Here is a 24,252-nt window from a genome sequence, read left to right as displayed (position 1 = left end):
GATCAACTTGTATCTGTCATAGGCTTCTGTGTCACGTGTTAATTTGTATGTATCCCATGCATTTTACTTCTCTGCCATATGTCTCATTAGTTCATCTGACATCCACTTAGGCCTAAACCTTGAACAATAATTCGTAGTTGGTATGTAAAGCCTAGTAGCTTGCAAGATAAGTTCTTTGAATGCTTCCCATTTTGAAATTGCTGTTGATAACATCATCAGTTGGTCCCACTGTATAGAATTTTAATACTGTCTCAGTCCATTGTAGTCGCCTTTACGAAAGCAATAACCCTTCCCTTTACCCCTAATGGTAGTTATCTCTTTGAGTAAATCCCACTTCAGCACACTGTGATCACTGCCATCTAGTGGTTCATTTACCTGCAGATTCTTAATGCATGAAGAATCACTACCGATAATCAAATCAAGAGTATTAATCCCTCTAGTTGCCTCCCGAACATGCTGATGTAGAAAAGAATCATCCAATAAATCCACGAAATCCTTGCTAGTGTGTGAGTGACCAGCCCCCAAATTCCAGTCAATATCTGGGAAATTAAAATCCCCCATTATAAGACTCTCTGAATTACTGGCCCACTCTATTTCCTTGTACAATTTCTTATTATACTCATCAGAGTCATTAGGCCTATAACACACTCCTACTCTCAATTTTGATCTCCCAATGCTTATGTCACAGCAAACTGACTCGAAACTTCACTGTCCAGCAATGTCGACTGACTTCACTTCCTTGGATTTTATGTATTTCTTAATTAATAGCAAAACCCCTCCTCCCTTCTGTAGACATTGTACTCCCCAAATTCCAGTTCTGCATTCCTTATATCTGTGTGACACCACGTCTCTGAAATCCCCACGATATCTGCCTTTGATGTTTTGAGCAATACCTCAAATTCATCAAATTTATTTACTAAACTCTGGTGTACCCGCAAGTTAACACCAGAGTTTAGTAAATTGGTGTACACGCAAGTATACATGCAAACATTGGTGTACACGCAAGTATACACGCACCTGTTCTTTTTCTTAGCTACCCCAACACAACCCATGCAGGAGATCTCCTTGTAGAAACCCCACACAGAACTTTAAACACCTCAAAAGGGGTCATTTCAGAATGGGACCTCCTTAATGTTCCCAAGGATGAAATTGCTGAAGAACTCAAGGCAGAATGTGTCATCAGTGCTTAAAGACACTTCCCAAATGTGACTCTCAACTCGCTCAACATCGACATCGACCTGTGGTCTGTAGACAAGGCATATCGCGATGGCATCTTGTCCCATCTTGCTGTTTGTAAAGGACATTTATGTAAGTGCTGATCTTAGTTAGCCGATGTAATTTCATGTTCTGCTCAACTTGTAGTCCTTTTTTGCTGTAATTACTACTTCATTCATTTTTACATTTTGACTATTATCTTTGCTTTTATCTGTTAATTATTATTTAGTTATTATTATTATTATTATTTTTTTTTTTTATTTATTTATTTTTTTTTTATTTATTTATTTTTTTTTTTATAAATCAAAATCACTTGTATGAACAACTAATTGTAAGATTCCTCTGGCTTTCTGTGTAAGGAATCACTAGTGTATAAAATTTATGTTAATAAAGAATCTTATTATTATTATAAACAATAATGACCAAATGAGATGGTGTCCTTACATCCACAAGAAATGCTATCCTTACCTTTAACACTCCAAATCTCCCTGCATTAGTTAAAGTTGGCTACCACTTAGATGCTTTAAATGCCAGAAGTACGATCATTCTCAAACAGCATGTCAAGGAAAGGCAATTTGCTCCTCATTTAGCTGTCTGGACCACTCCCAAACTGAATGCACACCAAAGTGTTGCAACTTCCAGGGTGCTCACCCTGCATATTCCAGAACTTTTTAGCATTAGCATTAGTAAAGGCATTTGATGCAATGAAGCAAGCTTATACAGCATCAGCCAAAAAAAAAAAAAAAAAAAAAAACCTTCCCATTTCACTCATCCATTGGCTCCAAATGCTTGTCTAGTTCTGCCTTGAATTTATTTAAGTTATCAACTTCTACAGCTACAGATGAAAATTTGTTCCAGCAATCAACCACATGCTGGCTAAAGGCAAATTTCCACACATCTATTCTACAACTGTCTTTCCTCAATTTGAATTTATGTCACTTCAGGTGATTAATCTAGGCAAGAGGAAAAATCCCATCAGCATTGAGCTTGCTCAAACTATTCAAGAGTTTATGCAAATTCTAAGCCTTTCTTCGTAAGAGTAACCCTTTGTTCCATTCACTAATCTAATTGCCCTTCTCTGTACTTGTTCCAGCAGCTCTACACCCTTCCTAAAATGAGGCCTCCAGACCTGTATATAGTACTCAAGATGTGGCCTGACCATTGCCTTATACAAGGGATAATCACCTCCTTATCCCTACTAGAAAAATTCCTGTATATCATTGACAAGATACCATAAGTTACTCTTGCAAAATGTCTGCACTGCTCAGAAAACTTCATATCTGACTGCACAATTTCTCCCAGGTCCTCTTCATTCTCAACCACCCTGAGTGTAGTACCACACAGTTGATATGTTACTCTGTGGTTACTGCTACCCATATGCAGTATTTTACATTTTTCAATGTTAAACTTCAGTTGCCACCTCTCAGCCCATCTGCTGAATGTTTCTAAATCCTTTTGCAGTAGCATACCATCAATAATGTCATTAACATAACATTAACAACCCTGTCAACCTTCGTATCATTGCAAACTTAGACATTAAGCCTGGTATACCTTCATCAGTGTCATTAATAAATAAAGAAAACAACAATGGACCCAAAGGACTGAACCCTGGGGGAATCCACTAATAAGATTAGTTCACAAAGAGCAGTGACCATTGATTACCACTCTCTGTTGTCTCTCACTCAACCATTCCTTTATCCATTGTAGCAGCTTACAATTGATGCCATACCTCTCCAATTTGTACAGCAGTCTTCCATGTGCAACAGTATCAAAAGCTTTCCTGAAATCCTCGTAATATCATAAGTATATGATATCAAAATTATTTTTGGCATTCAATTCCTTTATGACCACATCATAGTATCCAATCAAATTGGTCAGACAAGACCAATTTGATTGGATACTCATTTATTCCGAACTATAACAGAAGTGTTGTCTACATGATCCTGCAGTACTTCTTTAACCAATGCCTAAATTAATTTCCCCAAAAGACAAGTTAAACTAACAGGTCTGTAGTTACTTGTGTCACCTTTTGTGAATTGGGGTCACATTTGCACATCTCCAGTCCAAGGAAGCTCTCATAATTATGGCTAAGGGTTTGCTTACTTCCTTTGCTGCCTCCTTTAATATAATTCGATAGAGCCCATCCACCTTTCCCATCCAATTTCTCCTCCACTTTGCTCTCAGTTATTAAAAAATCATTTAACTCATTACCGTAGTTTAATATACCTCTGATATTCCCCTCCCTGAATAACTCCTTATGGGTAAATTCAGATTTTAAGAAAAATGGTTTGGGCTTCTATAAATTCTTCCGGTACTACCCCTTCCGAGAAAAATCTGGAGAAAATGACGGCCAAGACTGGCCCAATTTCCTTCCAGTACTTTTTATAAAACTCCACTGTTAGCCCATCTGGACCTGGCGTTTTACCTCCTTTCATTTCTTTCAATGCTAATGATAGTTCACTTAACAGGATAGATTGATCCTGTCTTTGTCTGTGAATTGCCAAGAACCCTGGTATTTCCCATCTTTCTAATAAAGCTGGTCCTCTAAATGCTGTGAACACATTTGCTTATACACATTTACAAAACACATAACAATATCACTGTTGTTCTGATATTGGTGTGGACCTTCCTGTATTTGATGGATTAAACTGCTGTCTCTGTGTGATCTGTTAAATTGCTTGTAGAAGAAGGCAGATGACTTATCTGTTTTTCTATAACATATGCGCATCTGGATAGATTCGTTTTCTGCCTGGCTCTCTAATAGCGACAGGATTTCTTTTTGTATTTCTCTTTCTCCCACATCATCCTGACAAGACTTTAGGAGTCTTCGAACTTCATAGAGATGCCTTAGCACTCTCCTGCTTTCCAGGTACTTTTCCCTTGTTAATCTTTGAAAAGCTGTTTTTATTGCATTTTTATAGTGCGCCCAGCTCCCTTCTGTCCAGTGATTGGGATTTCTCAAAAGCTGTGTTAGTCTTTTAATATCCTGTGGGTCACCGTGCAAGAGCACCGGTTTTAACCACCAGGTGCCCTTCCCCTGCTCTACAGTTAAGCTTAATGGAAAGTCCATTATAACTAATTTGTGATCTGTTATTGCGTGAGGTCCCGAAATGTTAATATGCCTTACCCGATTTATTTTGTCTGCTATCTTGCTTGGGACATAGAACCTGTCAAGGCAGGTCCCTAACGTTCCCCTAGACCAGGTAGCTCCATCACTTGTGGGATATTTCTTCCTCCATATATATATATCAGGTTGTGTTTTAAGCACAGACTATTTAGCTCCAAGGAGCCCCCTGTGCCTCTTGTTAGATCCCGCGTACCTGTCTTGTCTTTTAATGGGTCTAAAATGCAATTCCAGTGTCCTCCTAGTATGATCAATCGGGCCCCCAACATAAAAAGATGTAGGCTAGTGAATATCCGCTTCCATTCTGGAGCAGTGTTTGGTGCATATACATTCACTAATCTTATTGTGTGCAACCCTAGTTTCCAGTCAATGCAAATTATTCTCCCTTCTATGTCCCTTTGGAGATTGCAGAATTTTCCTATAATTGGTAGTAGGACTATGATGCCTACCCCCTTGGCATCCCCTTGGCATTCCTTGAGCCAAAACTCCAGAAACTTAGACACTTGTATCTGTTCTGGAAGTTTTGCACTTGCACACTATTAAAAAAGTGGCTTTCTTGAATGAATAAGATCTTTACACCTAGTAATAGCATGCTTCTCCATGTATGATGTTGAGCCTGCCCTTGAGCAAAGCTCTGTATATTCCAAGTACCGATGATTACCATGTATATACAATTCGCTTTACCTTAGAAAATTTTATCTATTGTGTCAGAGATATGATTAAAGCATACAAGGTTCTGCCTAACTCTTGTTCATGTCCTAGTAACCATGAAATTCGGGAATTGTTTAGCTACTGAACTATTCCCAGTAGCGTCTGTCCCACCAAATTTCCAAAAAATATGTCTCTCCACATGAATTGAATGTTACCTACTTTGCCTTCCTGATTATGCTCTAACACTATTCTAGGCCTCCCTAGCCGCTGCTTCCATTCTGCTAATTTGACAGCTAATGTTTCCGCTCCTACTGGCACATGTATCTTTAAATGCTCCACCCCCAGTAGTTTGTCATGCCTAATGCCTTTTCTTTCAGAGTCGTCTGAACTTAACTCATTCAAGTCTTGTATTATATCCTTTCCCTTTTCTACAATTTGTCTCTTTCTTTTTCCTTCTCCCCCTAGACTTTCTTCATCTTTGTTTTCCCCCCTCTTCTGACCTCGCGCTATATCCTCTGTTTCCATTAAAGTGGGGGTATCTTGTTTTATACCTATCACCCCTTTCCCTTCCCTTCCTCTGTTCCTGTAGTTGATTTCGCTGGTTCTGCTAACAGTATTTTTTTGTGGCTCCCTGTGGTCTTAAAATGACCATGCTTCCCTTTTCCGAATTTTCTTCGCCTCCTTTTCTTCCCCTTCCTCTGATGGCATCTGCATAAGATCTAACTGAGCAGCTGCCCGCTTTGGGGCAGTCACTAATGTGCCCTAGTTCTCTGCAATTGAAACAACCCCCTTTGGTGAAATACACACCTAAATGATCTAAGCTACCGCATTTCAAGCATTTCTTCTCTACTCCTCTGTAATTCAGAAGTAATCGATTCCCCATAACGTAGATAATATTTGGAACTGGTTTTCTCATTTCCATTTGCACTGTAACTTTTCCCATATACAGCTCTGGAAAGCCCTCCCACACGTGCATTTCTCTTCTCGAGACTTTTCCATATGCTTCTAATGAAGTTTTTAGATATGTCTTCAGCATTTCAATTGGGTAATGCTCAATGGTGATATATTTCCTGATACTACCCACCAAATGGGGGTGTATCACTTGGTTTTCAAAAGGGAAGCCCCTCAGCAATGCGTCTCTTGTCACGCAGTCTTTACAAACTATCTGGTATTTCCTCAAGGGCAGGAGAGTGAATCCTTGTAATCTGGATAAATTTATGCTTTTTGCTAAACCCTCAATTACTTGTCTCGGTAATTGACAAGTAATTAACTCATTCTGCATCCAGAATTCACTCTGCATCCAGAGTGAATTCCAAGGTCCTCTCACGTATATAAAAACTCATTTTGGGAAAGGAAAAAAAAATAAAAAAATGTAACAACAGTCGTGCCCGCAGGCACTAATCCCAGCCTGGAAACTTTCGCAGGGTCAGCAAAGAAAACTTAATGTTAGAACTTACAATATCTAGAAAGACCTTGAAGCAGCGCAACCTCGTCAGGCAACTGAAAGAGGAACGTTTATCCGGCCTTTCTTCGGTGGGTGGGTTGTTGTTGTTTGGTTTTTAGGAGCATTAGCAACTAAGGCCATATTGCTCCGGGATATGCGGTGGTCATTCCCTGACCTTTCTGCATCCTCCGTATTTGGTGGTGACGGGCTCGAACCCCGGTCTAATCAAGAAGCGTGTGCTACGCACTGCTGCTCCTTCCCACCTGGCTACGGAGGCACACGGTGGGTGGGTAGGTACCCAAGTGATGTAATGATGACAAAACAGTTGTGAAGTATATCTCCACAATATGAGAGATGCCTGATGGTGTATGATATAAGTCAGGACTCTAATGCATTAAGGGCTTATGCCTCAAGCTGTGAAGGAGTTAGACTATGTATATCTTAGTGCACTTGCATCATCAGAGGTAAAGGGAAGGGTTTTTGTTTTCGTAAAGGCGACTATGATGGTCTGAGACAGTATTTAAATTCTATACAGTGGGACCAACTGATGATGTTACCAACAGCAAACTCAAAATGGGAAGCATTCAAGGAACTAATCTTGGAGGCTACCAGGCTTTACGTACCAACTAAGAAATATTGTTCAAGGTTTAGGCCTAAATGGTTGTCAGATGAACTAATGAGACATGTGGCAGAGAAGAAAAATGCATGGGATACATACAAATTAATGGGTGACATGGAAGCCTATGATAGATATAAGTTGGTCTGTAACCAAGTCACAAAGGAGATTAGGCAAGCAAAGGCAGACTACGAAAAATCCTTGGCAAAGGATGCAAAGAAAAACAGAAAAGAGTTCTTTACATATTTAAATTCGAGAAGGAAAGGGATGAATCAGATTGGTCCACTTGATATTGATGGTTCAACAGTTGAGGATCCTGCTCAGGTGGCTAACAATCTAAACGAGTATTTTGCATCTACATTCACGCATGAGGAGTTATTCAGGAAGGAGAATGATGTTGGTAAAGTAAACATTGGCAGTGAGATGGATGATTTTGTAATAACTGAGAGGAAAGTGGAGGCGAGATTGTTGAGGATAAACATAAAAAAGGCACCTGGGGTGGATGGGATCTATCCAGTTATATTAAAGGAGGCAGCAAAGGAAGTAAGCAAACCCCTAGCCATAATTATGAGAGCTTCTTTGGACTCAGGGGAGGTGCCCATAGCCTGGAGATGTGCAAATGTAACCCCAATTCACAAAGGAGGATCAAAGGCTGACACAAGTAATTATAGACCTGTTAGTTTAACTTCTGTTCCAGGTAAATTAATGGAGGCACTGGTTAAGGAAGCACTGCAGGATCATCTAGACAAGAATTCAGTTATAGCTCAGACGCAGCATGGTTTTGTTAAGGGCAGGTCTTGCCTGACCAATTTGATTGGATACTATGATGTAGTCACAAAAGAACTGGATGCAGGGAATAACTTTGATATTATATATTTGGATCTTAGAAAGGCTTTTGATACTGTTGCACATGGAAGACTACTGCACAAATTGGAACAGTGTGGCATTGGAGGCAAATTGCTGCTATGGATAAGGGGATGGTTGAGTGGCAGAAGACAGAGAGTGGTAATCAATGGACACTGCTCAACGTGGACTAATGTTATTAGTGGAGTTCCTCAGGGTTCAGTGTTGGGTCCGTTGTTGTTTTCGGTGTTTATGAATGATATTGATGATGGGATATCAAGTTTAATATCCAAGTTTGCAGATGATACGAAGGTTGGCAGGGTTGTTAAGGACACTACTGACGCTATGCTGCTGCAACAGGATCTGGAAAGGTTGAACAGATGGGCTGAGAGGTGGCAAATGAAGTTTAACATTGACAAATGTAAAGTACTACATATGGGAAACAGTAACCCCAGAGCAACGTATCAACTCTGCGGTACTACACTGACAGTGGTGGAGAATGAAAAGGACCTGGGGGTAATTGTGCAGGCAGATATGAAGTTCTCTGAGCAGTGCAGATGAGCTGCAAGAGTAGCTCATGGTGTCTTGTCAATGATATACAGGAATTTTTCTAGCAGGGATAAGGAGGTGATTATTCCCTTGTATAAGACAATGGTTAGGCCACATCTTGAGTACTGTATACAGGTCTGGAGGCCTCATTTCAAGAAGGATGTAGAGCTGCTGGAACGGGTACAGAGAAGGGCAACAAGATTAGTGAATGGAACAAAGGGTTGCTCTTACGAAGAAAGGCTTAAGTTTTGCAAATTACAGAGTCTGGAGACTAGGCACCGGGGAGGTGATCTGATAGAGGTGTATAAGGCTTTGAATGGTTTGAGCATGCTCAATGCCAATGGGATTCTTCATCTTGCTCAGAATAATCACCTCAGAGGGCATAAATTCAAATTGAGGAAGGACGGATGTCGGATAGATGTGTGGAAATTTGCCTTTGGCCAGCGGGTGGTTGGTTGGTGGAACCGACTTCCATCACTTGTTGTTGAAGTTGATAGCCTAAACAAATTTAAAGCTCAACTGGACAGGTATTTCGAACGAACGGAGGGGTGAAATGGGAGTGGTTTTTTTTTTTTTTTTTTTGGCTGATGCTGAATAAGCTTGCTTTCTTGCATCATATGCCTCTACTAATGCTAATGCTAATGCTAATTATACACAGCCAATTATAGATTAGCAAATATTTGCAATAGCAGCATCGTTTAAGTTACATCTCATATTGTGAATACCTTCACGAGTTGCCATGATATTGCACTACTTCGAATAAGTAACGCTTCACCTGAAGGAGAAGACTGGGTACCTACCCACCCACCGAAGAAGGGCCAAATAGCCCTGAAATGGTGCCATCTGGGTGGTGGTATCCACTGAGAATAAGTAACAACAGTCTTCTCCTTTGGGTGAAGCGTTACTTATTCGAAGTAGTGCAATGTCATGGCAACTCGTCGTGAAGGTATTCACAATATGAGATGTAACTTAAACAATGCTGCTATTGCAAATATTTGCTAATCTATAATTGGCTGTGTATTAATGATGCAAGTGCACTAAGATATACATAGAAGTTGACAGCTTAAATAAATTCAGGGCAGAACTAGACAAACATTTGGAGTTAATGGATGGGTGAAATGGGAAGAGTTTTTTTGGGATAATACCTATATAGTTGTGGCATGGAAGGGTATTGGAAGCTGCTTTCCCAGTATACTCATTTTATAGAGTTTTTTATGTAATTGCAAGGAAGCACGGCAGCATTGAACTAACATTTATGAGCTGCCCTACATAAGACACAACACACACCCATGTCTGCTTTCACAAACAACACCAAAATGCCTCTTCACTGATACAATGAAAAGTCATAACAGTTTTTTTTAAACAAAAGCACCTTAGCGATACAGCGAAAATTTGTGCAAATAACACAACAATGCCTCTTTAGTGATAGGTTGTAACAGTTTGGTTTCAACAAAAACACCTCAGCGATATGGCGAAATATTGTGTCTCAAGCTTTGGATTAGATTTGTCCATCTGTACTCATTATTGATGAAAATTCTCAGTATATTTCTAGTACTGATGTTAAAAGCATATTCATGACTAAAATTAAATCTTCCCACAATGACCTGAAAGTGAACTATGTTAAGGAAATAATAAGGCAGTACTTATCAACTGCTCTAAGGACATGGAATTAATTGAAGCAAATTCTGCACTCAGGAATTTTGGACTTATAACTAAACAATCTTCAAGGCTACAGCTGTATCATCATATTGGATGTAATTAGGAAAACAGCAGGACAGAAAATATCTTTACACGGAAGTTTTTTTGGTTATTTATTGGTGCATTTTTTGAAGCTGAACAAACATTGATCTGGGTGTCAATAGAATTTGGAAACTTCCTTTAAGATTCAGAACTGAATTGGGAATTCTGAGTAGATTTTACTGGCTGCAGAGGCTGTAAGTTTTTAACGAGTCATTACTAATGCCACAGGTTTGTGCAACAACACACAGCAGAAAAGTATTACAGCAAAGTAATTGTTCCCACTGTGCACAAAAAGGTTATTCATATGTAAATCAAGCAATGAAAAGCCAGTTTGTTTAAGTAGAGGGTTTTCCTCAACATACTCCATGTGAAATTTTTTCTGTCCTGTGTATCTTAAAACTTTTGAATATGTTAGATTTTGTACTGAGGGTGGTGATATGTCTGATGTGGATGTTTCTATGATCAATGAACTTAGACGGGAACTTGTTTTCATCCATGAACTTAAATTTGCTACAACTTCATTCCAGTATTCTTCTATATGTAAGAGCCAACTTTCAGCATTCTGTATCCCAATTAATTTGCTTTTATCTTCTCCTTTTCTTTTCTTACCTAAGGCCAGGGAAGGCTGCCTGTCTGGGCTCAAAATGCTATCTGATTAATACAGTTACGAATAGTAGAAATGGCCTGGCTCCTCATTGCCTTGGGACAGTATCCAGAGGTTGATAGTGTTCTATGTGCCTCTGGACTAAGTGGGCAGTCATACAACACTGCACTTTCTGATTTGTTTTACAATGAACAGTACTTCACATTTACAAATATCTAGCAGGTATATCCTGTGGGTTGAAACAGTCTAAAATGTAAAATACATACATATTAGTGCCAAATAATGACATATATTACACCTAAATGGACATAGTGTTTTGTGGAAGGTGCCACCAGTGGTTTCCCACATCTGTGCATTAGTACTTTGTGAAGAAGTACAGAATCTCTGTAAAAGCCAGAAAAAGTAATCTCTGATTTGTGTCAAAGTAGTGCTATGTTCTGTTGTTATGTCTCTGGCTTTTTGGCAGCAGGGGCCCCCCTAGTGGGACCCTATGTTGCCCGTCATCACCACCACCACTGGGAAGTGAGCCAGGCTGTCTATAATACTCTGGCTGGCCTCCGCCAGGGTTGCCTGAACTTTCAATGCATTATATGGAAAAGGACATATTTTCACATTTCATTTGAAGATTACATCAAAAGAATCGTTTATATGCTTTTTTCTTTTTTTTTTCTGCCATAGCCGAGTGGGTAAGCAATGAGAGTACAGGTATAGACAGGCTTTGAGTGAATGTGGTTCAAGCCATGTGACTACTAAATATGATCATGTTCTTGTATATGTCTCTCTCTCTCTCTCTCTCTCTCTCTCTCTCTCTCTCTCTCTCTCTCTCTCTCGTCCAACCATATGTGGTTGTCCCACATAAAATTTATTTATTTACTATCACTAAACATCAACAAACTTGAAATATCAATGGACTTATCAATTGTGTGAATTTCTGACTGTGAGATGAAACTGTGATAGTGAGCTCTTTATTTATTCAGTGTAATCAGCAGTTTCATAATAATATCTTAAGATAATATTGCTGGTATTACTATGTTTAGTGAAATAGCATTTTAGTTAAGAGTCAAAAGAAATAACAAATGTGAGGGGGGGGAAAGAGCAGCCACATCTGTATTACAGATTGCATACTAATTATGAATACTTTTGTTATCTCTTAGTGAAGAATGGCAGTGGCTCCGATCTTTAGAAACTAATGAAGATTGCTGTGCGGCTACAGGAATTCAACATAAATTTCAAAGAGCCATCTCTGCAGCTTCACGTTCTTTACTTGCCCAGTTAGAAATTTCTGAACATGCAGACATACACAGGTGAGCGAGTGGGTCAGAAAATTCTATTTAAACTTGATTTGGATTGACTGCATGCTGTTAGTTTGTAAAATATAAGGTATGATTTGGTTAACATTATTTAGAGTTAATTTTGGCTGATTAATCAGCCATGAAGCTTATTTAAATCTGTCTATTTAAAAGAAGTATATATTTTAATGAAGATAATGTAAACAACTAATAATCGAAAATTTTTCATATTCAAAGTTTAAATATTGTCCTTGATCTGTTGCACCATTGATGCCACACCACCACCTCTTCTGTAAAATGTGGCTCAAGTGATCCTTGTGTTTATAGAGCATTTTCTCTCCGGCAACTGATAGTTTTCCCTGTTTTGTCTGACAGTTATAAATCTTTAGGTTTTCTTAAAAGGACCAAGAAGAGAATGCAGAAAAAGGAATGCACCTTTTTTTTAAATTTTAATTAGCTCAACTTATTGTACTAACCTCTATACTTGGCCAATACATGGCATAGAGTAGTAATTTCTGTATTGACGTGATTACTGACTAATGTTAACAAATACGACCTTCATTCTGCACACAGTGATAAGTACTATATGTTTTAATACCTTTCTGTTTGTGGGTTTCATAAAAAAAAAAAGGAAACCAGAGTAGGCACTCTTTTTAGCATGGTGGTAAAGTTAAAATGCATAGAAACTGGAACCACGATTGTGTGGCACAGAAATAGCCTTGAACATTGGGAAGTATTTCCTTGGAGAGTTCCCCCTACACTTTTAAATTGTAGCCATTCCCTAATTTAAAATACAAAATTCACACACATAAAAAGTTACCCTCTAAAAGAAGGAATAATACCGAAATGTGAATATAACTAATCAGTTTAGTGAAAGATGCTCCATAGTTTCAACAGCCAAGTGGTACCATGCATTTTACTTTTTTGGTTCTACACCATATATTAAAAGTACTTTTAATATATGGTGAAGAACCAAATTTTTTCATACCTTTCAAAATCTTTTATACAGAACTTATTATTTACCCTTTCAAGTAAATATATATTTTTGTATGTTCACAAATGCATATATTAGCATTAGCATTAGTAGAGGCATATTATGCAAGAACGCAAGCTTATGCAGCATCAGCCAAAAAAAAAAACCCTTCCACTTCACCCCTTCGTTCGATCGAAATACCTGTCCAGCTGAGTCTTAAATTTATTTAGTCTATCAACTTCCACAACAAGGGATGGAAGTCTGTTCCATCAACCAACTACCCGCTGGCTAAAGGCAAATTTCCGCACATCTATCTTTCCTCAATTTGAATTTATGCCCTCTCAGGTGATTATTCCGAGCAAGAGGCAGCATCCCATCAGCATTGAGCATGCTCACCCCCATTCAAGGCTTTGTACACCTCTATCAGATCACCTCGCCGGTGCCTAGTCTCCAGACAGTGTAATTTGCAAAACTTAAGCCTTTCTTCATAAGAGCAACCCTTCATTCCGTTCACTAACCTTGTTGCCCTTCTCTGTACTCGTTCCAGCAGCTCTACATCCTTCTTGAAATGAAGCCTCCAGACCTGTATACAGTACTCAAGGTGCAGCCTGACCATTGCCTTATACAAGAGAATAATCATCTCCCTATCCCTGCTAGAAAAATTCCTGAAAATAATTGATAAGACACCAGAGCTACTCTTGCAGCCCGAAAAGGACATATTATCACATTTCTGCCTTCATATCCGCCTGCACAATTACCCCCAGGTCCTTTTCATTCTCTACCACTGTCAGTGTAGTACGACAGAGTTGATACATTGTTCTGGGGTTGCTGCTTCCCATATGTAGTACTTTACATTTGTCAATGTTAAACTTCATTTGCCACCTCTCAGCCCATCTGCTCAACCTTTCCAGATCCTGTTGCAGCAGCACAGCATCAGTAGCATCCTTAACAACCCTGCCAACCTTTGTATTGTCTGCAAATTTGAACATTAAGCTTGATATACCATCATCAATATTATTTATAAATACAGAAAACAATAATGGACCCAACACTGAACCCTGAGGGACTCCTCTAATAACATTAGTCCACAATGAGCAGTGTCCATTAATTACCACTCTCTGTCACCATCCCTTTATCCATAGCAAAAATTTGCCACCAATGCCACACTGCTCCAATTTGGGCAGCAGTCTTCCGTGTGCAACAGTATCAAAAGCCTTTCTAAGATCCAAATATGTAATATCAAAGTTATTCCCTGCATCCAATTCTTTTGTGACTACATCATAGTATCCAATCAAATTGGTCAGGCAAGACCTTTCTTTAACAAAACCATGCTGTGTCTGAGCTATAACTGAATTCTTGTCAAGATGATCCTGCAGTGCTTCTTTAACCAGTGCTTCCATTAATTTTCCTGGAACAGAAGTTAAACTCACAGGTCTATAATTACTTGTGTCAGCCTTTGATCCTCTTTTGTGAATTGGGACTACATTTGCACATCTCCAGTCTGTGGGTACCTCCCCTGAGTCCAAGGAAGCTCTCATAATTATGGCTAACAGATTGCTTACTTCCTTTGCTGCCTCCTTTAATATAACTGGATAGATCCCATCCGCCCCAGGTGCCTTTCTTGTATTTATCTTCAACAATTTCTCCTCCACTTTACTCTCAATTATTACAATATCATCTAGCTCACTGCGGCGCCTCCGTAGCCAGGTGGGAAGGAGCAGCAGTGCGTAGCACACGCTTCTTGATTAGACCGGGGTTCGAGCCCGTCACCACCAAATACGGAGGATGCGGAAAGGTCAGGGAATGACCACCGCACCGGAGCAATATGGCCTTAGTTGCTAATGCTCCTAAAAAAAAAAAAAAAAACCAAACCTAGCTCACTGCCAGTGTTTACTTCATCTATGGCATTCCCCTTCCTGAATAACTCCTCATGTGTGAATGTAGATGCAAAATATTAATTTAGTTTGTTAGTTTGTTAGCTACCTGAGCAGGGTCATCAACAGTTGAACCATCAATATCAAGTGGACCAATCTGATTCATCTCCTTCCTTCTAGAGTTTACATAAGTAAAGAACTCCTTGCTGTTTTTCTTTGCATCCCTTGCCAAAGATTTCTCGTAATCTGCCTTCGCCTGCCTAACCTCCTTTGTAACTTGGTTACAGATCAACTTATATCTATCATAGGCTTCTGTGTCACATGTTAATTTATATGTATCCCATGCATTTTTCTTCTCTGCCATATGTCTCATTAGTTCATCTGACATCCATTTGGGCCTGAACCTTGAACAATATTTCTTAGTTGGTATGTAAAGCCAATGTAAGTTCTTTGAATGCTTCCCATTTTGAGTTTGCTGTTGGTAACATCATCAGTTGGTCCCACTGCATAGAATTTAAATACTGTCTCAGACCATCGTAGTCGCCTTTACGAAAGCAATAACCCTTCCCTTTACCCCTGATGGTAGTTACCTCCTTGAGTAAATCCCACTTCAGCACACTGTGATCGCTGCCACCTAGTGGTTCTTGTATGTGCAGATTCTTAATGCATGAAGAATCACTACTGATAATCAAATCAAGAGTATTGCTCCCTCTGGATGCCTCCCGAACATGCCGATTTAGAAAACAATCATCCAGTAAATCCACAAAAGCCTTGCTAGTGTGTGAGTGACCAACCCACAAATTCCAGTCAATATCTGGGAAATTAAAATCCCCCATTATAAGACTCTCTGATTTACTGGCCCACTCTATTTCCCTGTATACAGTTTCTTATTATACTCATCAGAGTCATTAGGCCTATAGCACACTCCTACTCTCAATTGTGATCTCCCAATGCTTATGTCACACCAAACTGACTCAACACTGCACTGTCCAGCGATGTCGACTGGCTTCACTTTTTTGGATTTTATGTGTTTCTTAACTAATAGCATAACCCCTCCTCCCTTCCTATCCTGTCCTGTCTATCCTTTCTGTAGATGTTGTACTCCACAAATTCCAGTTCTGCATTACTTATATCTGTGTGACATCACGGATATTGTTGGGATATCTGTCTGATATCCCAACAATATCCGCCTTTGATTCTTTGAGCAATACCTCGAATTCATCAAATTTATTTACAAACTCCTAGCATTGGTGTACACGCAAGTATATATGCACCTGTTCTTTTTCTTAGCTACCCTAACACAACCCATGCGTTTACTTGTACCCCAATGACTCCCAGCAGACTCTGAAATATCCTGCATCTTATTTTCCAAGCTGCTACTCATTCCAATAGAAAGTGCAAGAATCACGTTCACCTCTGCCAGTGGCAGAGGTGAAAGTGATTCTGTTAATCTATTATTCCTTGTATCCCCCCCAATCTAGCAGTTTCCTGACCCACCTAACACTGCCTCGATAGCATCAGTAAACATTCTTGCACCCTTTCTATTTAAGTGTATCTCATCCCTGTAGAAGCAGTCTCTCCTGTTAACATATAGTAAATTAATAAGAGGAGTTTACCTCAATATAGTACGTGGAACACTTCCGTATGATACCCTCCAGAAATTAAAACGGAAAAAACGAAAAAATCGACAACTTACCGGTACATTAAAGTAAAATATAAATAATTAAAGTAAATTATAAATAATTAAATAATCAATTTAACACAATTCAAAATCGATTCAAAACAATTAAAATTCAAATTAACGCAATTAAAAGAATCTAACGAAAATATTCAAAACGATTTTCCTTCCTGAAGCTGACAATGCTTTTCGACCGACTGTCGTGATCACAGGAATGAAAATCACAGGAATTTTCATTCCTGTGATCACGACAGTCGGTCGAAAAGCATTGTCAGCTTCAGGAAGGAAAATCGTTTTGAATATTTTCGTTAGATTCTTTTAATTGCGTTAATTTGAATTTTAATTGTTTTGAATCGATTTTGAATTGTGTTAAATTGATTATTTAATTATTTATAATTTACTTTAATTATTTATATTTTACTTTAATGTACCGGTAAGTTGTCGATTTTTTCGTTTTTTCCGTTTTAATTTCTGGAGGGTATCATACGGAAGTGTTCCACGTACTATATTGAGGTAAACTCCTCTTATTAATTTACTATATCATTATCAACGTAGAACATATTGAGTATTACAGCTCTGATTCATACTATCCTGTTAACATATATATCAAAGTTTATACTTTGCAGTGCTCTGTGTTTTCATTATGAAGTAAAAAAAAAAATACTTGCTCTATACTTGCAATAAGTAGGAAGTATGATTGCGCTGATTTCCAAAGGATCATTCATGATCATTTAAATCATAAATGATACAAACTGAAAAGAATAAAAGTAATAATTAAATGCAATAAAAACTATTTAATAATAAATTATTAATTTATATATAATTACATTAATTCATATAAATAGCATTTATTGATCAAAATTATTAATATAATTATAATTAACAGTGAAATAATTAACCATTTTTAACTTGAGAGATCATCATCATTATTAGCCATATGGTACAAGGAAGCCTGAGACTTATGCTGCACCAGCGAAAAAAAAATTCCCAAGTTACCCTGAGAGAGAGAGAGAGAGAGAGAGAGAGAGAGAGAGAGAGAGAGAGAGAGAGAGAGAGAGGAATCACCAAGAAAGAGAAGAATGATGATATCCAGCTCAGGACCCTGGGTTTGCCAAACCCATACTCACCAGATGTGAGCCCCTGAGATGTAATCTCTGTGGATCTGACATTACTTATCTGAGTGTACCATCCTTCTCCCCATCCCAAATTGGGCAGCCCTTATTATATGAGGTCAGTCATTCCTGCATATACTAATATGTTTAAAAAAAAATTAAGTAATATCCTTTAGCTTTGACATTTTTTTAAAAGCAATTAGTATGTCATGTTGAATCAGGACTATTTTTCACTAATTTATAATAATTATAGATTATTTTTTTATAATTTGGTTTCTGTTGAACCCATTTCCATGGAACACAAGATAGGATCTTTTATCAGTAGTGGCATTTAGAATGATAACAGATGGCCCACCTCCATGGGACCATCTATTAGACAGGACCAAAACCAGTGCTGCATATTCTTCTCACTGGGCTAAGATGCCGATCATCCATCACAACTCAAAACAGCGCAACATAACATAACAAAATAAAACAAAACAAAAGATAACCCAAACAACATAACCCATCATCATCACACTACATGGATATTTTTACCACTACACCGGTCGGCTCTGCTCAGTATAGTATCGTCAACATATGTGGTGAAGTTGCCATTATGTGGCTCAGTACAGGCTTAAATATTCTTTTAGCAGCATAGTGTGCAAATATATCAAGAACTGGAAATTGGTGAAATAATGAGCACTTAAACCTGCGCGGAGTGTAATCTACCTTTAATTTCTTAGAGTTACAGATTATTCTCAGAGGGGTAGAGAAGATATTTTCACACATTAAATGTGTTCACACACACAATTAATGACTAAAAATAATGCTTAAAGTGGACAGATCAATATGATGTAAATTCACCACGGTTACAGATGCATTCAACTAAGCATCTTAACTTTGAGTCGAGCAGGTGTCAAATAGCCTCCTGAGGTATTTTCCACAATGCATTTTGAACCTGGTGCAGCAGAATATATGTGGTCTCTGCTAGTTGTAGTTGGTTCTGTAGGTAGCATCCAATCATAGCCCACAGGTGCTCAATGGAAGTGAAATCCAGGGACCTGGCTGGCCAAGACAGTATCTCCATACCACAAAGACACTCAGGGGAAATTACTGTGGAATTTTCTTGCTGAAAAATGGTGTCAGGTACCTACTCAAAAAGAGGAGAGCAATAGGTTCCATAATCTCAGTGACGTAGTGGTGAGTAGGTTGATTGCTATTGGCAAATACCAATGGCTGATTATCAAAGTTGATCACACTCCCAAACCATAACACCAGCAAGGTGTGCAGTATGGCATTCGACAATGACTCTAGGATCATTGTGTTCACGATGTAATTGCCACACATATATGCGGCAATCATCAGATCCCAAGCAGAAGTGGGATTAATCACTGAAGATTACTTGATGCCATTCTTTAACCCAGGTGGCCCATGCCTGGAACCATTCCAGATGCTGTTGATGATGGGCAGTAGTCGGAGTAATCAACAAAATGGCTAGTATGCACAACGGCCTCCTTCTGCCAGTCAGCATGCAATGGTTCTACTGGTGATGGGTTGACAGCCATCTGATGTCCCAGCTTATTAGATGGTAGCCAGCGTGGCTGTAGGTGTGGTGTAAACTTGTTGATGAATAAGACGATCCTCCCATTTTGTAGTCCTCTGCAGCCATTATTGCCAACATCTGTGCACTGTGCATTGCCATGGTCCACATGTTCTGCTACACAATGAATCGACCATCCAGCCAATAACCCATCCTCTGTTGAAGTCACTGAGTTGTTAATATTGGTGTCAGACGTGATATCTCATCATTCTCTACAATCTCCTTTTATCTGAAGTCGGTTCCTGCAAGACAGAAGTCTGTTAACTGCTTTGACCTTCACGGTCTCTGCATTTATTTTTATATCAGCCAAAGTTTTTGCCCGATTGGTCACTTATTTTAATAATTTGTATATCTCTGTGCAAGCCATCCATCTGCTGATTTGCAAGCACTTCCGACCATTCCTTTTGGGTGCTGAAATTTAAATGTCACAGAGTATACAAAAGGTAGTCAACACTGAGTCATACACGGGTAGCTACCAAGGGCTCCTCGTCCAACCTGTGGCACTTATCTTTGCCAATTAGGGAAGAACCTAATACAGGCATTTAGTGTGAAACAACTCCATGCAGTCCACATTGATAGATCTGTTGATTTTACACCAATATATACTGATGACTGAATCCTTTCTGCATTCCTTCCATCTAAATGTAGTAGCTGTTCAGCTGAACTACATTTAATTAACTGGCTTTGTAAAATCTCAATTTTGATTCTTTAAAATGTGTTATTTACACTGATTCTCTCAGCTTAATCATGGCATTGCATAACTCCTTATAAAGTTCATGACTTTAAATAAAATAAAGAGCCTAGTACTGCTAATTGAAGAATGCCATCAACTGGTCATCTTTTGTTGGTTCCTTGCTCATTGCTGCCTAGTGAAGAATGAACTGGTTGATTAAGCTGCAAATATCCAACCACCTTAGATCTAACCAACAACACTGTTCCAGCTTCAAACTACAGTCTTATCTATGCAGAATGCCTTGTATAGGGGAAAGCACTACAGCACTCTCAATTCAGTAATAAACTCTTTCAGTTTAAACCAGATGCAATGATTTGGCATCCCAGTGTCTGTATCCCAGCAAGAAGAAGTTCTTGTCAGGGAAAAACTAGGACAACTTATCTGACCCACTATCTATTCGTGGGAAATAATCCACCTCAGTGTCCACATTGTTCTGTACTTCAAAAGTTCAAACATTACTGAATTTTTCAACTTACAGAAGCCAATTATAATATCTAATCAATTATAATTCAGATTTTGATAAGTTGAAGTGGTTAATATTAAGAGAATGTAATAATTTCTTTTTATATCATTAATGGAGGGGCACATTATAAACCAAGTAGTTTATGTGCTATTAAGTCCACATGCACGTGTGCATACGCTCGCACGCACGCACGCACACCCTTCATATTGATCTTTGTACATAATGGATGAATGGATGTGTATTTGCAGGATCAATTGCAGTTGCCAACAGTCTAGGAAGAAAGTATTTGCTGAAATATCATACTATCAAGTTTCTGGCCCTTAAACAAAAATATGAAATATCACTATTGAAACTTTTCAAACTGTTTTGAAACTTTCAATCATTTTTCTCTCTTTCATGTAAATGCTATTGGGCCAAAAGACATCCATTATGAGATTATTAAACATCTTTCATCTGAATCCTCAATCTCCTGCTCTGTCTCTACAACATAATCTATCTTGAAGTGCACTGGATTCCTAGCATAAGGCAATCATACGTGCCTTCCCAAAACTAGGAAAGGATCCAGAAATCCCTTGCTGGAATTTAGCCCTTGTGGGTAGTATAATTGCAGTTCTCCTCACACTGCATGTAAAAGAGCTGTTTTTTTTTGGTAGTTGTTGGCGCATCAGCTTCTGTGGCCATAATGCACCTCCCAAGGTTTTTGCAGTACTTTTGATCCAAGCCCGAGGCGGGATTTGAACCTGCGACCTTTGGGTTGCCAGGAAGGCACTTTACCCACCCGGCTAGCCAGGTCGGCGTAAAAGAGCTGAGTTCAAATCCCATCAGTTAGGAATTTTTATCGGTCTTTTTCACAATGTAGCTCAGATAGTCTGTCTCAAGAGCGGATAAAATGGCTTTTCTCCCTGAAACTCTGGTTTTACTTCTAGCAAAAACAGATAATCATTCAGAAAACACATGCAATTTACAGACATTATATATGGCACAATGTGGCCTAAGTTGCTGATGCACCTAAAACCATACACTTAACCAACCAACCAGATGGCTTTTAATGAAAATGTTGATTTAGCTGTCAAAACTGCTATAGTTCCTACAGACCAATTGTTTACTATGCTGGTCTGAGACTGCAAGTCCATTGTAAAGAAGCGATATGTTATAAAATGGCAGTACATCTGGCAAAACCAAGTCAATAACATTCTGCTTTGTATAAAGAAAGAAAGATGTTAAAATGGATATCCAGTAGGCAATAACCTCTACATACTGCTTTTTACTGTTTTTTATTTGCATATACTTTTAGACATAACCTTGCTGAAAGGTTATAAAAAGCCTTTCTTCTTTTATGCTTTTGTACCTTTTATGGTGTGGTGATGGCACACTGTAGTCTCAGGCAGTTTTGCACCAGTAAAACAGAAATCAAATCAAACTAATAGGCAATAATGGACTAAGTTGAACTAGCTTGATTTAGGATAGGCCATAAACAAACGTACGTACCTGACGCAGCTTTATCTGCTTGTGGCCACTGATCCACTACACTGCACAAACAAATCTAGCAAACATACTGTACTGTGCAGATGTACTCATTGATTATCCTGTACACAATAATGACTGAGAGACTTTTCTCACATTTTCCATAATGAACACCACTCTCCATATGGTTCACCTCCTAGCAGATACACCAAATAACTAAAATTTTTAAACTTCCTCAAACGGATATAGCACAATTTGAACTGATTTGTGCACATAATATTATTGAAGTTAAAGTGTAGTTAATAGTAGTGAAACTGCCCATTTAATTTACTTTATCATAGTTGGACACATTATGGCTTTGTGGTCCTTGCACTGTAAAGCCCATTAAAAACAATGAAACCAAAAATCAAGAACAATTCTGCCCAATTCCTCTGACTAGCTGCTGGGCAAGATCCTGGTAAAAAAATAATCAGTGCTCACCTCATGTGCTATTTAGAAGCTAATGGCCCACTTTGCAGGACACACATGTGGACATGTTTATTATTAGTAGTGGCAAATGATGCAAGAAAGCAAGCTTATACAGTATCAGCCAAAAAGTCAACACTTCCCATTTTGCCTGTCATTCTCTCTCTAACAGTTTATCTAGTTTTTCCTTGAATTTATTCAAAATACTTACCCTTGCAACACCAGATGAGAGTTTGTTCCAATAATCAACCACCCTCTGACTGAAAGCAAATTTTGGCACATACAACCAGCAGCCACCTTCCTCAATTTGAATTTATGCTCCCTTATGTTATTATATTATATTATCTTATATTATTCTGAGCAAGAGGAAGGATTACATCAGAATTCAGCTTACTCAATCCATTCCAGACCTTAAACTTCTATTAGATCTCCACAAGGTAGGCCTAGGTGCTAGGCATTTCCATAGCCAAGTGATTTTCGTGCATATAAAGATCAGTTTTTATCTACTGCGACTGAGTTTTCATTGTTTTCTTCCAGGACCAGATTTCACTTTTATCCAAAGGACTTAATTATAATTTACCACCTTGAAAACTACCTTAAAAACAATGTGTAATTGATATTGAATTTGGACTTCGTAATGTTCCACAAAGGGATGTATTTATTCAACAAGTTAACCAAGTAGTGATTACCTAAAAAACAATGTGTAATTGATATTGAATTTGGACTTCGTAATGTTCCACAAAAAGATGTATTTATTCAACAAGTTAACCAAGCAGTGAATAACATAAAAGAAATGCGACTTCCTAAATTAAATACACATGACAGTTCAGCTTTATGAGAACTTTGGGGAAATAAGGACATTGTTATACAGAGGGCAGATAAAGGAGATACAGTGGTAATACTAGATAAACATGATTATATTAATAAGTTAGATTCAGTTGTGTCAGATACCTCCACTTATCGTGAAGTAGACCCGGCACTGTTTACCAATTTGGTCAATCAATACAATAAAATGTTAACCACGTATCGAAAAAAACGACTACATTACTATGGTTCAGATAAAGGAATTGAAGTCCAGAACATACAATATCCCTGCACTTTTCAGTCAGGTAAAATTACACAAGACTGGATTTCCTATTCGACCTATTATTTCCTACAGGAACTCGGCATTTTCATCCTTAGCCACACATGTATATAACATTATAAAACCCTTTAGACAGGTAATACAATTTGGGATTAAGAAGTACGATACATTATTTAATAATCTTAAAGACTGTAGACTCGGCGACAATGACAATTTATTCTCACTAGATGTTACCTCGTTATATACAAATGTAAATGTTCAATACACATTAGATATTATTTGGGATATGTTAAATAAAAACTCGACACCGATTAATTATACGAAGCTACCTATTAAGGAAATTTTTCACTTAATTAAACTGTTAGTTGAGGCCAACTACATCACCTTTTGAGACAAGGTGTACAAACAAATTTTTGGATTACCAATGGGTTTGAGCCTGAGTGGCTTAATGTCAGAGATCTATCTCTCAACGATTGAGCATATACATTTGACACCTTTTCGACCCCGTATCATATACTATGGGAGGTATTTAGACGATGTTCTAGTTATTACCGATAGTAGTACTATCCAAGACATTTTACATTCGTTTAATAATATTCATTCTAGACTCGAATTTACATTGGAAAGGGAGGATACGGATACAAAGCCATTAAACTTTCTAAATTTCACGCTTACCCGGGACTTGAATAAAATACAATTTAGCATCTATCGAAAACCTACAAACACCTGTATGCTTCTACCTTATAATA

The 24,252-nt window shown here is 38.3% G+C and overlaps 1 protein-coding gene across 1 annotated transcript in view; it reads left to right on the top strand.

Annotated features, from left to right (window-relative positions):
* Positions 1-24,252, top strand: part of LOC150083126 (ankyrin repeat and fibronectin type-III domain-containing protein 1-like) — a 558,629-nt gene that overhangs the window by 464,546 nt on the left and 69,831 nt on the right. The window contains exon 22 of the mRNA XM_090378398.1: positions 11,941-12,090. Within this exon, the coding sequence (XP_090234524.1) occupies positions 11,941-12,090 (150 nt within the window). The remainder of the gene's footprint in view (positions 1-11,940; positions 12,091-24,252) is intronic.

This window comes from Mastigoproctus giganteus, chromosome 7 (assembly GCF_048544385.1).
Source record: "Mastigoproctus giganteus isolate SK-2022 chromosome 7, ASM4854438v1, whole genome shotgun sequence".
Taxonomy (NCBI): domain Eukaryota; kingdom Metazoa; phylum Arthropoda; class Arachnida; order Uropygi; family Thelyphonidae; genus Mastigoproctus; species Mastigoproctus giganteus.
The sequence above is the reverse complement of the archived record's forward strand: the minus strand, read 5'-3'. Positions and strand labels throughout refer to the sequence as shown.